This window comes from Columba livia, chromosome Z (genome assembly GCF_036013475.1).
Source record: "Columba livia isolate bColLiv1 breed racing homer chromosome Z, bColLiv1.pat.W.v2, whole genome shotgun sequence".
In the NCBI taxonomy this organism is placed as follows: domain Eukaryota; kingdom Metazoa; phylum Chordata; class Aves; order Columbiformes; family Columbidae; genus Columba; species Columba livia.
The window spans coordinates 54046676-54062036 of record NC_088642.1 but is presented as its reverse complement, the minus strand read 5'-3'; the positions used below and the strand labels follow the sequence as shown (position 1 = coordinate 54062036).

Sequence of the window (15361 nt, the reverse complement as noted above, 5' to 3'; positions counted from 1 at the left end):
GTTAAGTTAGTTTATATTCACAGTCACTAGCGAGACAACAGAATGGATTATGGACATGGCTTTTTTGTAGTTAGTTTCAGAAGGACGCAGCAGGACAAAACAGTTGTTGATAAGTGAAATAATGGCATAGTGCATCACTGCAACTTAGCTCCATTTTGTTTATACCCCCATATTGCACATGAGCTAAATGTCACTGAGGGCCGTAAATGCCAGTGAATAACATCAAGGAGGTAAAACAAAGAGAGTCATAATAAAAGCCTGTCAGAGAAAGTCTTACTTGTAATAAGCAGACATAACAGAAGCTACATACTGTCTGAAAGAGATAAAATAATTTTATTTGTTAGCTCTATCAGAGTTACACAAATGAAAAGATAAATCACTGTTCTCTTTTCCCTAGACAGCTTCCTTACTGGCCTCTCCCGTTGCTTTGCTCATGTTATGTCCTTCTCACGGTCTACAATTCTCCCACTTTTCCAAGGATCACAAACGCATCTGGTGTATTTATCTACCTTTGCATTAGGTGACATGGTAGTTGTGTCTCGAAGCACACAGAATCTAACCTTTTAACAACTACTTCATCTGCAGTGTCACAGCTACAGAAATCTCCAGAGCACCAGCTGACATCTACTAGTGATTTATTTCTACTTTACTGCATTTTCCCTTGAATATTTTGCATGCATAAAGAACAGGTTTTTCATGTGTGGAAACTTCAAAATAAGAGGAATTCATGTTTATAAATTTATAGAGTATTATGAGGTGTATGGTAATGCACTGTATTATCTTAAGAAGAAATGCCTTCAACAATTCTTTAACTTAATATGGAGCTTTAGTAAATAAGTACACATCTGAAACTGTATTTACTGGTTCCTGTTTATTGCTCTTTGATTGGAAACATTAGGTGGATAATATATACACTAATATTAAACTTAGCATTAGTTAAGGCACATTAGTTCCATGCAGTAAAAACAATCAAGCTCAATCTAAAAACAGCCAAGCCAGACTCCAATCCTTACCTCACAGTTCAGCTGAATAGGTAATAATTAGCTGTAAGTGTGAAAGATATAATCACTTGACACGTTAAGTGGTTTGTCCAATTAGAGTGAAATATTTTGAGGTCTACTCAGAAAGTTCAAAATGTGCCACAAGACAAGAAGTCCATTTATCATGCTGTAATAGCATCTTCATAATGTGGACAGATTTGAACTGTGCTTGAAGCATGGAAAAATGCAGTTCTTCTACACCTATAGCCACACATGCTATACAAAACACCTTGCCTAGACAATACCAGAAAGCAAAATTCCTTTCCTAAGTACATTTAATAATCTAAGACAACATATTCAAACATGACTGGCTCAAGTCCGCCACTAAAATAAAACTAAGCTTACTTTCAGTACTGCCACTTCTTATGTAGGAGAGAGTTTTGGTTAGCAGTGCTAATCTCATTTAAATGCAGGCATTCTGGCCTCTGCCTTCAAGTTTGTGCAGCTGTTAAGTGTATGTTTCTCAGTGACCACTGCCCTCTTACAAAAAGATGTGCTTTTCATCTTGAATGTATTACCAACAACATCATAGCAGTAAAATGAAGGATATGTGTAGTCCTTGCTCTGAAGCAAAATCCAGAAGAATAATCTGTCTATGAAAGGATCTGACTAATTACTACAAATAACATATTGGTCCATCTGGCTTACCAAGAGGATGCTGAATTTGGTCTCCTTTTTTTCCATTTTAGTAGTACAGAAATAAATATAACACTTTGAGTTGCCAAGTGCAATTCTTTAAATGTCGAACAAACAAAACCAGAAAGTGAAATAAGCAATTCTCTTAATTCAATAAATAGGCCATAAAGAAAATTTAAAAAGTAAGTACTTTCATGTTCCTTTTCAGGAACAAATTTATCTTTAGGTGCGAATTTTGCTCTCAAATATGGCTCATATAAAATATTTTTAGATAAAAGGAGTACAGAAGCCAGTCATTATCAATACTAGGTGATAGTCCGGACACTAAATTTTCTAGCTATATATCCAAATACATTAAATAGCTTGTTACTCTTTCTGACCCAAGAAAGTGAAGAACAATATTGTTCTGACACTCAAGTTACACACGTGCAGTGCACTTCACAGTGTAATTAAAAAAAAAATAAATTTAAAGTTACTGCAAAAAACCTCAAACCAATATAAGTAATTTCTTCAATGTTAAAAGGCCTTCAAATGAAAGTTCTTAGATACTGTATTAATTAAAACCCATCTCAGGTTCACTGAAACTGTGTGAACACAACACCTAACATAATGAGCAATAAGACCTAAAGAATATTTACTCATTTATCCATGGTTGATACTTAACAAGACCGTGAACAAAGAAATCTAATAAAGTTGTTTCAGTTGCAACAGCTATTAAAAATGTGATGAAGAATAACTATGTCTTAGGGCCTCTAGACTTTTTGTCCATTTTGGTGGAATCTGGAGAAATAAGACCGACACCAGCTGCAAGGCTGGAGCGTCGCAAAGATAATTCGGAGGGAGGAATATGACGTAGCTCTCGGCGAGACAGTTTTACTGAAGTTACTCCCTGAAGTTGTGTTACAGCTTCTCGTCTCTGGATGACAGAAGGTAGCTGAGGATGAGATTTCAAAGGCTGAGCTTCATCTGTTCCTGTTTTGTCATCACTAGTACTCGACAAACATTCTTTGTTGCACCCAAATTCTGAAACATCTTCTCCAAGCTGGTATGAATTCTGCTGTGCTCTTAAAATACTTGTTCTGTCTGTTTCTTCTATTTTCCCTGGGTGATTATTGGTTTCAGGGTTAAGTGTTGACCTGAATTCTTCAGAAACAACTTCTGCTTCATCTTGACTGGATGCCTTGTCATCAGCACTATTATCTAAAATGAAATTTATGAGGACATAAATAACTAGAAGTTACAACTCATCTGGGTGCCTGTTGTTGAGAAATATTAGCCAGTCAATATGGTTTTACAGCATCAGTAACTTGTGAATGCAGTAAAAAATTATCAGCACATCACATTTTGTCCTTTCTATTAAAATGTTTGTCATCTACAAAAAAATCAGTGGTATTAACTGTTACTTTTCTCTGACAATGTGCTGGTAATACAAGCCTCACCATTCTAACATGTAATGTATCCTAGTCGGCAGTCTTGAAACAACTGAACCATGATGGTCAAATATGCAATTATTCATATATTCAAAAAGAGCCAGCAATTAACATTCAGACAACAAAAAAAACACATTCTGCAAATTTAACTGTAATGTACACACAGGGCTTTTATTATTTTAAAGCTCAGCAACAAATTATAAAGTTTTTGTTATGTGTGTTGCACCATGCCTCAAAAAACATATTCAAAAGAAAAATAACTAAATACAGAGTATTTATTATAAGATTTACAAATATATGTATTTGAAAAAGTTGGAAATTCACAGTGATCCTCTTCTCCTTGCTTCAATTTGGCTAGGATGGGTGTTTTCCCACAGGGACAGATGTCTTGAACTACATGCTTCTTTGCATAGTAGACAGAATAGTCTTTCCCACACTCATTTATAGTCCAGCCTCTAGAATATTCATGTTCACAGTTTGACAATGTACTTTATAGTAATGAACTTGTTGGCTCATTATCCTGCCTCGAGGGCAAGGGCTGAGCCTTAATTCACTCTGGGAGCAGCAGGTATGTGACCAGCCCCTATGTGTTAGGCAGTGCTCAAGTGGAAAGAAACAGAAGCATCTGTTGGGAGGAAGAACCAGTCACGCCGAGCCTCAGGAGGAAAGACAGGGCCAAGAGGACTGTATTGTATTGTGCATACGGGGTACTGGTGGCGGCATCGATAGGTGTGAGACAAGCAAAATAGTGACAGAAATTGAACCTTCTGTTCTCCTCCACCTGAAAAGCTCTATTGTAGGTTTGGATTCTGGCAAGTAGGATATGAAACAATTAAAAACTTGAAGTACCAGTTGGTTGTTGTTTGGTTTTTGACTTTTTTATTCCTTTTTATTTTTTTTTTATCTTTTGTGTTTGTGTGTGTGTCAAAGCAGAGAATCACATTCAAAAGCTTTTTTTTTTTTTTTTTCTCCTACAAGTGTATAAATCCTCTGAAAGTATGGAATTCTTCACTGACAATCTCCCAGTAAGTAACTTTAATGAAGTGCTAGGAGCACCCTATCTAAAAGCATGGCATATGAGAAAGCAGTTAGTTACAATGTCATTAGGATTCTTTTCACACAGTAAATTTCCTTTTTCTTAACCACAACAGTTTGAGGTTGTAGATGCTGAAGGTATGTTAGAATTCAGAGAAAACAGAACACAAATTTAAACCTTTAGTATACCACTGCTACAGCTACAAATCAATGTTTGAAAATGTTTTTCTCCTTTGAAACTTGGGGACAGGTGTAATATATTCCTGGAGATCCATTAGCTCAGTAAAAATAAGGTTTTTGTGTCTATCTAATATACTTCTGTGTGTTCATCACTCTTCAAATGGTCTATTGACAATTGCATAAATATTTTAAGATAATATACTTACATTTAGTGGATGCCAGTAATTGATGAGATGATTCTCCAAAGAGGCTCTTCAATTTCTTCTTCAGTTCTCTGCTGGTTTTCTTATAGAAAAATAAGTCTTTTTCCAGTTGCTGGACTTTTACTTCATATCCTTTCAAGGTTTCTGCAATGCCTTCACTATCTTGTTCTAGGACAAGTGAAACTAGTTTAAGAACCATATATCTGTGCCAAAACCTGAGATGCCCAACTAGACAGAATTATGTCTTGTATCTTGCTGACACTTTGCTTGCAGTCTGTACATTTTAACTAGGATGACATAGGATCAAAAAGGCCCTGCCAACCCCCTCTTGTCAGTTTTAATAGTACTATTTAGAAGATCAAGATTAGCAGGATGTGTATCTTTCAACTTCCCAATATACACAGATTCAGTATGAAAATACCACAATTTAAATATTGCTTTAAAAAAATATGTGTCTGTTCCTCAGCATCCTACACAACATCAGAATTAGTCACAGCCAAAATGTATCTTTGAACCTTATTGTTTTTTGGGTCTTTTTTTTTAGTTGGAATATAGTATTTCTCAGTAGTGACTGATGATAATACTTGCTGTACAATCCCCCTCCCCAAAGCAAATACCTTTGAAATGATGCAGTATTAACTGTAGTTTTTTCTCATGTTCTTTGTGTTGTAGGGTCAGCTGCCTGTCACACTGCAACTTGACGTGTTCAAGTGCAGATTCTAATTCACGTATAGTGTTTTCCTGGTCTGTGACCTTCATTTCCTTTTCTTCAATCTGCAGTTGTAATTTACGTTCAGACTCACGTAGGCTAACAATCTAGGAAAGAAATACACTTCTTTTGATTTATCAAACCATTTTCATAAAAGCTTTTACCCTTCTACTTAATAGATTAGAGCATGCAAAAGCAATAGTCTCTAAAAGTCATAAGCTAATAATGGAAGCAGACTTGCCTGCTGCTACAAGTTTACACTTTAGAAATGAGCTCTGTACATTTTGATCACATGGACTAGTGGATTTTTTTAATACCCTGTGCAGAATTCAAATGAAAACAACAGTGTTTGCCTGATTCTGGAAAACTTCCAACTTGCATCCCACAGGTGACTTGTTCACAAAATCACCAGAAGTTTGCCCCAGGTCACAAAGACACCATGTTCTAATGCATTTCATTTTTATGTTTCCAGATGTCAGTACGATTCTTCAGTATTTGGCTGTACACACTGTAGACACTGCAGTCAAAGTTTATACTGGATTTAGAAAAAAAATAGGAATACTAGCCTGAGCTTTACCGAGCGTGTAGTTGGGAGGAATTTCAATATGACACCATTATTTAAGTATGTTGCTGATTCAAAAGTAAGCAACACAGAACACTGGAAAGGAGCAATGAAATTTCCAAATTTGCAGCACCTTTTAAGCTAATAACCCCAAATCAGGATACACAATGTTAACACACAAGTATCCTATTTAGGTTAATGTAAAAACAAAACAAAAAATCTGAAATAATAGCAAATGTATGTGACCTGAAAAAATTTTCACCAAAAGCTTGTTAAATATATTTTTATTTCTTGACACCATTTAATTTCATTATCTAGAATAGTAATTAGCCAAAACAAACCTTGTTGAAATATTTGAAGAGAATAGCTCTGAGCTCTGGAGCAGACAAGGAAACTAGTTTTCCTATTACATTATTCTCGCTCTGTGAAAGAATCTGAGAAGATGACCTAAGCAAGTGCTGGCGATTCTGAATACTTTCATTCTTGTAATCAATAGCAGCCTCCAGGGCTTCAATTCCTTCTTCCAGCTGGAAAAGAACATGTTCTTCCTACAGAGAACACATGTGTGAGATCTTAAAGAAACAAGGGTAGAACTAATCTTTCTATATATAAGGTATTCTTTAACTTCATTCTCAAGGGTGAAACTAAACTCCAGGGCAAGACAAACTAGTAGCAGTACAGAGAATGGAATGGGAAAAATAAGAAATTTTGAGAAGCGAGGCAAGTAGGGTTCTTTCTGGCACATTATCACCTCAGCCACATGCCCATACTGCTTCTCAAGTCCTAGAACCCATCTGTGCATTTTATAAGAATTTACTGTATCTTCCATGAAATCATACTGGTCAATGCAAGTGTAGACCACCCAGGTAATATGACTTATTTTTGCTGTAAAAATATGGAGGCCTTCAGGTTAAGATTATTTTTTCACAAAATCCTATGAAAACAATTAAGGGGCATCACTATGCAAGTACATTGGCTTGTTCTGTGTCCTGACATTAAAATATCTGCCTATGATAAACCAATGAACTTCTAATTCCCCCAGCTCTGATTATATGATCCTTAGGCCACTGGCATTTGTCAAAGCACTAGTTAAATTAAATCCCTCTGAACATAAACTTGGTTCACTAGTATGTAAGTATTGCTACCATAGCAGTATTTTAACATTGCTATTATATTTACAGAAGTACCCAACCTCATTTCCTTGGTTCTAGCTTCTCTAATATTTGGAGACATTTTAGGTTCTGACTGGAACACTTTATTATACAATGCTACCTAAAACCTCTATTTATCTCAGAGTTGCTTGCTTACTTACTTCAGGTGACAACACTTTACCGTCTTTCAGCTTCTCATCCACACTATTTCTTCTTCTGAGCAGCAGATCCCTTTCTGTCTGTAGAATTTGAATTTTTTCCAAAAGGTCTGCCTTATCTTCACTGGTGCTGCCCTGAAGCTGCATACCTTTATCACACAGTTCCTGATCCAGCATACTTAAGCGAGTAGACAATTTCATACTATCTTTGTTTAAAGCCTAAAAAAACCACAGCAACCATAGATATGAAATGAGATACTCCTTCTAGTAAAAAAAATGCAAGTGAGACCATCACATTCGGCAGTGAAAGACTTGCCTGCTTCTAGCATGTGATCCCATTTATTTCGACTAGACAGCTACCATAACATTTACTATTTACTTGGAAGAAGAGAGGAAACAAAAATGGCCAATGTGCACTTTTCCACATACTAAAAAATAAAGGGGCTAGTCATTATAAGTCACAATGATACTTAAAGTTTTATTTGCTTTTGCTGCTGAAAAATAAATAATGCAAAATGTTTCCCTGTCATATTCTCTAATTTGTAAAAGGACTGGGACATTTTTAGATACCATATTATTTAATGCTCTGCAATAACAGAACTCCACAGTTCAGATTTTTGTTTTGTTGTTGGAATTTCAGGGAGAAAAAGTGAAAAAAAAAATTATTATTCTGTGCTATTCACATTTTAAATGCTGATTTGCTCAAGCCACACAATACCTTCATGGCAGTGGTAGAGACACATAGAACATGGCTTGAGCCTCTTCTGCTATCTGCCTTCCCCTCCACATCTAGTCTTTTAGTCAGCACTATAATTGTGTTGAGTTTAATGTTTTTTCTTAAATTACCTGGCTAGATCTCAGTTTCTTGATTTCCAGGTGGCTTTTCTCTTGCAATAGTGCTTCTTTTTTGGCTACAATGGCTTCTCTTTTCTTTAAATCTTCTTCTAGTTCTCCTAACTGTTCATGCTGTTGAAGAATTCTTTCCATTTCTTCATCCAGCCATTTCTTTTGCTCTTCTAATTTCTAAAGTTTAAATAGAGAGCATTAACCAGGACTTTTTGTGAGAGAATTTTATGATTATGTTTTTCCTTTTTTTTAGAATAACTAATAAAATTGTAGAAGAAATTGACATTTCTAATGTTAACTTTAATTCTGCAGCAGCCTTGACTCAGAACAATAGAGAAATTGAACGAACTTAAAAATGAGGCTCAGCAATGTTACGTTACTACATCTTGTATAAACAAATTTGTATCAGGTGCCTTAATTAAATGTATTCTTTTTCTAAAAGCAGTTATATAAATAGATGTCTTCTATATAACCACAGCAGGTAGGTTTGGATTGTGCCACAAGAATTCAGCTAGCCCACCCTCATTGCCTTATACTTGCCAAAGACCAGCTATTTGTGAAAAAACATGAGGTGACAAGAAATTAAAATGTTGACAGAAAAACAGACAGTAAATGAGAGCTCTGATCCTGGTGGTACACTCCATTATAATTCTTTTCTGAAACCACAGTTTGTCAGTGGATATATTCCTGGTAAGACTAAAAGGTTGCCTTTATTTAACTTTAAAATTTTATTTTCACTTTTGAAGACTCTTCGTAACTCATGAAACTTTCATGTTCCAATGTCCACACCTGAAATAACGTAGGTGGCACTGCTGCATAGGACACCTACTTTTCTAACCTTGTTAGGAACAACCAAAACCACAGACTCTGCCAGAGCAAAACAAAATCAAACCCCAAAACAAACACCACCCCCCACCCCAACCAAATAAACAAAAAACCCCCTGAACCAAATAACAAAAAAAAAAAAAACCACCACAAAAGAACCATGGAATGTTTGTAACAGTTGACCAGGTTCACCCTCAAACTTACCAGACAACAAAACCTACTGAATTCTCAAAATCTCTGAATCAGCACTTTTTACAAATCACAAAAAGGAAATACATTAGAGCCTCTCTTTTCCTTCATTAAAAAGGAGAACAAGAGCTGCTAGAGTATAGTCCAAATTTTTTCTACAGCAAAAAAGAAAACAAGACTATGATGGAATACCCTTCTTCCAAACACTTGACAAAGATGACTATGGATGAACAAATCAATTTTTTTTTCCAAGCTCACACAGAATCGGGAATAGATTAGCTACCTGTAGTTTCTGCGAAGCCTCCACTGAGTTATTTTTCTTCTTTTTAAAAGCAGCAATCTCTTTATCCTTAAGTTTAAGGATCTTCTGTTGTTGCTCCATCTTCAGTTGAAGTTCCTATAAACAAACAAAAAACCTCATGCTTCTTGCCTCAGTCAGTTTTTACTGTGCATTTAATGACAGAGTCCACAAAAGTAAACAATCAGAAATATTCACCCTAAATTTACATGTAAAATTGCAATTCAGGGCTAGACATCATACGACAAAACAAACAAAAATGCTGAAGAGAAAGGCAAACTGAAGATTTCTGTGAAAATGTTTATAGACAACTTCTTCACCGTCAAGAAAGTCATTACTTAAAACTGGAAAGCCTAGCAGTATGTTTTATCATCTTTGGGGAAACAGAGGCAAAATTGGTTCATCTCATTCTTTGTCATAAATAAATAGGAAGAATCCTACTTTAATTTGTTCCTGGTCCCGTTGAATCTCTGTTTCTAGTTGCTTCTTTTTTTCACTCTCTTCACGCAGTCTCTTCTGTAGCTGGGTCTGCTGATGCTTCATCTGAGCCACATTCTGCTCAAGTTCTAGTGCTTGTCTCTCGCTTTGGTTAGATAATGAAGCCAGATTCTTAGTGTCTTGCTGCTGCTTCTGTAAGGCCTGAATGTTCATGGCAAATTTCAGCTTAATAGCAGGAAAACTTAAAACTAAAACATGACTCAGCTTCATTCTTTATTTCACTGAGCTCTTAAGAGTCAGCGAGACTTACTAACTTCTGCCCAAACCATCACTCATTTCTGTGGTTTCTGAGCTACCTGGTAAAGTCAGCACAGGCAGAATGAATCTCAAGCAACACAAAAAGGTAAAGATACAGCTCATGTGCATCAAAACAATGAAAGTAGTGAAATCTAACAGCTCTGGAAAGCATACGGAGACATTACAGTGCCAGAACGCTTGTTCTGAGCTCAAGTGAATAAGCCAGCTACCTCTTTCGGTATGGTGCTTGTCTGACACACCATTCTAGGACCAAAAGGCAACAGAGCACCTAAGCTGGCCCTACACAGAACTTAAACTTAGGTATAGCAGAATTTAAAAGTAGAAGGTCAGTGCGAAACAAATATGACTGTATTGGGCCTGGTCTTGAAAACCATCACTGATTTGCTTAGATCTGGAATTTATTTAGTGTTTTCATAAAACATCGATTTTATTTATGGCAGGTAATAAACTTGTAATAGCCTTCTTGTGTAGGTTTTCTTACGGTACTGCATACAATGGCGTACGAGCATCTCATATCACCCACTTCTTTCTTGGTTTCTTATCTAGCAAGAAAATACTGTATTTATCTGTGGGAAACTGCAGCGGGTCTGTGGAATCCTTGACAAAAAATATGAGAGTAGAGATCAGCCTTGAGATATTAAGATTTACCCTTGAGAAGGATGGGAGAAAAGGAGTATCCGGAGAGAGGAGAGATGTACCCGTGAGAGAGAAAGGGATAGAAGAATAACATGGATGATAGAAAAATTAACCAATGAGATGTTAGTGCTGTAACTTGTAACCAATAGTGAAAAGACACATGAACTGGTAGAATTGTATAAAAATGCACTTGTAGCAATAAATGGCACTCCATTACTTTCATCTTGAAAGAACTTGGTCCATGTCGTTTGTCCGTCTCAACCGCGACATATGGTGACCCCGACGTGATCCTGCCTGAAGAGGATCTCGCATGACAAGGTGACAGCGTGAAGCTGTGAACAGCCGAAGAAGAGCTGTGGAGACGGAGCCCGGTACAGCTGATGAGAGCAGCCGAGCAGAGCTGCCGAAGATCCGGATCATTGAAAAGACACCTCGCTAAGGAGTAGGTGAGCTACCGGGAACATGGGGGGAAACTTATCTAAAGAAGAGGGTACTATATTATCTACATGGAAGCTGCTTCTGAAGAAGCAGGGTGTTAGCCTTCCGGAACTGACTTTAAAAAAAATGTTACTATGGGGCAAAGCACAAGGTTTAGAGGTTAATCCTATGACAGCATTTAGTGTGTCACAATGGATGGACTTGGGGGATAAACTGTTTGACAGTGCCACCCAAGGGTCCAAGGAAGCAACTGAACTGTTAACAATGTGGCGCTTGTTATTAGATACTCTGAAAGAGTTAAAACAGCAACAGGCAGAGGCGGCGGAGTGGGATGGTCTTTCTGGCTCTCCTGGGCCAGATACGGAGAAAAAAGCAAGATTAAGTACTACTCCGACCTCGCTTGTTACTAAGGATTCGTCAAAACCGCCCAAGTCCATATTATCTGACACGGATAAGGATCCGCGGCACTTAATTGGAAAGTTAAAAGGAGTAAAGGAGGAGCGTACGTATGTGTGGACCCGAGATCAGAAAAAAACTACGGAAGAGTTGTATACATATGTGTGGCCCCGAGATCAGTTAAAAGCTATGAAAGACTCCCATGAAAAAACAGCGTTATGGTCTCGGGAGGGGCCCTCAGAGCACCAGTCGGAGCAGTGCGTTCGACCGACCGCTCCGCTGTCATTAATCACGGCTCGAACCTCTCCTCTACCATCTTCAGCTGCGGTTCCGCCGTCTGCGTCACCGCCATTGATCACAGTTCAACCCTCTGCCCCGCCGCTATCAGTCGTGGAAGAAAAAAATGGACATTTTTTTTCCTATTCCCCCTTGCCTGGAGATTTAGGTGGGGAGGACCCCCCCGTGGTGAGCCAGACTGAGCCAAATAACGTAATTCCTATGGATTTGGGTCCCCCCAACCTTCCCCCGCCTCCCTCCCACACTGCTGAAAAGCGAATTCCTGAGGGTGGGGGTAGAGTTTCAGAGTGTAAACTGAAGTTACCAAAAAGCTGGGATTTACCCCCAGTTTCGATTACAGTTAAACCACGGGACCCTGTGCGTTTCTGGAAGAGACACTACTTGACACGCCACAACTACAGGCACGATAACTTTCTGAAATCCTGAGGCAGTCAACAGACCTCGCATATCAAGCTATGATAAAGGTGCCTGAAACCAACAATGCAGCCAAACCATTTGCAACTATTAATCAGGGTCCCAATGAGAATTACATGCAATTTATTACCACCTTCAAGAGGCCATCAATAAGCAGGTTGAAAACTTAGAAGCTAAGGAAGCATTGGTGCTGAAATTAGCAGTAGAGAATGCTAATGTTTGCTATCAACATGTTATCTGCAAGTTTTACAGTACATATTATGTGTTTCTGTGTATTGCCTCTCTGAAAATCAAGCAGCTTGTTAGGAATGTGAGTTAATTGTTTTACTAGTTGTTTTTCAGTGCGCCGTAAAACTCTCTCCCCATTTTTTCCAGTCGTGCTGCAAGCAGCCTGTGTTTTCTATCCCTCCCTCCCCCTTCTCAAGGTTTTTACTCGCAAGATGGGGTCAGGAATAATTGTTTTCAGTTGTGTTCCTGAAAAATCAGTATTGGGAGGTGTTTTAAAACTTAGGAAAGCACTCGGAATTATGAGGAAGGAAGATCTTGTTAAATATTTAAATCAGTGTTCACTGCTGTTTACGTTAAATGATTGGGAAAAGTGTCCGGGGAATAGAATCTTGAAGTATAACACCTTGTTGCAATTAATGTTGTTTTTAGGGCGAGAAGAGTAGGACAAAGTAAATCGCTACAAGAGATCATTAAATCATTTCGGACAGCTGAGAGAGAGTTAACTGATAACACGCAGGTCACAGTAAACTTGCTGAAGTCTGCAAGACGCTTTCCTCATTAACCTGTTTTCTTTGTGGGTATCGGTTTAAGCATGTTGCAATTTTGTTATGTCTTTGTTATATGGTACGATAAATTCACAGTCTGTTAAATTATGAGAATCCATTGACTCAAAATGTGTGTTTTGTGATAATACAGAAGATCATAAGTAATTTAGTTCTTTACTGCATGAATGTGATGGTAAAATTTTGTGTGTAGTAGCTGTTATTTTTTTTCTTTTCTCTAGCATGCTACCCTTATTCCGGCATTCAGACTTGTGCAACTCTGTGACAGGCTGTGTCTCATCTCGGTGTGCTGGATTTGGTTTTTCCGTATGCACATCATGTAAAGAATCCTGGTTTTGGAATAACAGCTGTGGCGCACCAGATGAGACACTAAAACAAAACAAAACAAAACAAAAAGGCCTTGCCCAGTCCAGCTCGCTGCGGGGGCCCATGGGGCTCCAGCACACACTGACTTTTTTCGTCAGGGAGACCCAGAGGTACCTCCACCTGGCTGAGCAGTAGGCAGCCCAAAGGTGCAATGCGAAAACTGAGATATTGTCTTAAATTGGTGTAACTGTGATCCATCTGCTTATTTGAACTTGGTATATGGTTTTCGTATCTGAGCTCAGTATTTTCGTTTGCATATTCATATTTGGTACCAAAAGAATCTTGTTTGGGGAGATAATTACAAAATGGGAACCGGTTCCACTGCTAAAATTCCACCTTGCTCCCCCTTAGGATGCACCCTTACACACTAGAATGATGGCTTATATTGTTAGATAAGCATTTAAATTGTTAAAATGCTATGATAGCTGTGAATTTGGAAGAGGTTGTATTTAAAAATTGCTAGAATATTAAATGATATGGATCTAGGAAAACAGACTAATGGATTTGTGTTTGTTATGCTGGTTTATACTGGTTTTTGACATCTCTAAATTGTAAAAGGTAAATGGAGCTAAGGAATGTAACTATTTCTGAGCTACTTGAAATTGCATATAAAGTGTAGTTGGAATGAAATGGGTAAACAAAAGAGCAAAATATCCCAGGCCTGTGTGCAGCTCATTGTAACTGAGAAGTTTCCCAGAGCCTCCTACTTCGTACCAGCCAGTATGCCAGCTGCATGACCTTGGTTATATCTACACTGCACAGAAAGAAAAAACAACTGGAAAAACCTGGCTGCCTGCTTTTAAAGCAGTAAAAGGGGGGTGCTCTCTTCCCCCCACTGCAGCGATGTAATACTGAATGGAGCAGTCCGAGGGTGAAGTTTAAAGGCATCCTTAGGAGACCCGTAGTTCTAATGAAACTGGAAAATTAAACCAAAAATTTGTTAATAGACTTATTCTGTGGTAATTAGTTGTAAGTGACTTCTTAGTAAATTCACCATGCTAGTTTTTGAGGTCATGAGAGAGAACGAAAGAAAGGCCGTTTTTTGAGACCAATGGAATACTCAATTTGGGACAAAGTTTAAATACATGAATTCTTATAGTTGTTAGAAACTCCTATACCTCTCCTAGGTTAAGATTTGTTAAGTAAATTGTAAGCTCAAATAACGTTTTCTGAGAATTCTGTTCAGTTGCATGGCCTACAAGAAGCTGCTTGGATGGCGCAGATCTGCTTGTGCAAGTGAGAAATCTCCAAGGAAATTTCAAATGCTGTATTTCCACTAGTATTAACAGCCAATGTTTTGATAAAGCAAATACTACACTGATTGATCTGAAACAGGACTTCGATCTGGTAAGGGAAAACAATATCCAATAAATATGACAGCCAAAATGGAGTTGGAAACTTTGAGGAATGAATTTATGACAACCTTACAGGTTGACTGTATTCGATTGGACTTGCAGATTTGTCTATTTATAGCTACAACATAGAAACAACCTGTGGCTATTGTGGAACAGTATGATGAGATTGCTAGCAGACTGATATACTGCTTGTTACTCTGATCAAGAAAAGCAGGGAATGAATTTAAGTTTCAATAGGCCATGATCCTTTCGTCATGTATGTACCATTTGTGAAATTTAATTCTGATTTTTTTATTTTATTTGTAATCTATGTCTTTGTAAATTGTACTAGCTGGTTTTCTTAACAGCACAGCTTTTGGTATGCATAAATGTAAAATGTAAATTGCTGCAGAACCTGCAAGTCTTTCACATCAGGTCATAGGCCATACTTGTATTTGGTCTGATCCTACATACTTGCAAAGTTTTTGTCGATGGTTCTGGGAAGTTTCATAAAGTCTCATAAAGCTGGTTTGGCATGAAGATAACAATTGGCATCATTCTGTAAAAATTACTGAAAGTCCAACCCAATTAGCAGAACTTGGCGCAGCTTTACATTACTTAGAGCTTTTTAAGGAGGAACCTCTAAATTTGATTTGTGATTCTGAGTACGT

The 15361-nt window shown here is 37.7% G+C and overlaps 1 protein-coding gene across 8 annotated transcripts in view; it reads right to left on the bottom strand.

The window, feature by feature from the left end:
- Positions 1 to 856: 856 nt before the first annotated feature.
- The window catches only part of KIF27 (kinesin family member 27), a 33152-nt gene continuing 18647 nt past the window's right edge, over positions 857 to 15361 (bottom strand). For 5 of the 8 annotated variants that reach the window (XM_021297846.2, XM_021297845.2, XM_005510035.3 and 2 more), the window contains 8 exons: positions 9704 to 9901; positions 9248 to 9361; positions 7951 to 8127; positions 7108 to 7323; positions 6137 to 6343; positions 5142 to 5340; positions 4528 to 4692; positions 857 to 2876 (listed from right to left, as the gene is read on the bottom strand). In XM_021297846.2, the coding sequence (XP_021153521.2) occupies positions 2413 to 2876; positions 4528 to 4692; positions 5142 to 5340; positions 6137 to 6343; positions 7108 to 7323; positions 7951 to 8127; positions 9248 to 9361; positions 9704 to 9901 (1740 nt within the window). In that variant the 3' untranslated portion in view covers positions 857 to 2412. Of the gene's footprint in view, positions 2877 to 2914; positions 3916 to 4527; positions 4693 to 5141; positions 5341 to 6136; positions 6344 to 7107; positions 7324 to 7950; positions 8128 to 9247; positions 9362 to 9703; positions 9902 to 15361 lie in introns of those variants that run through there. The other 3 variants (XM_065045885.1, XM_065045886.1, XM_065045887.1) reach the window with 2 other exon arrangements.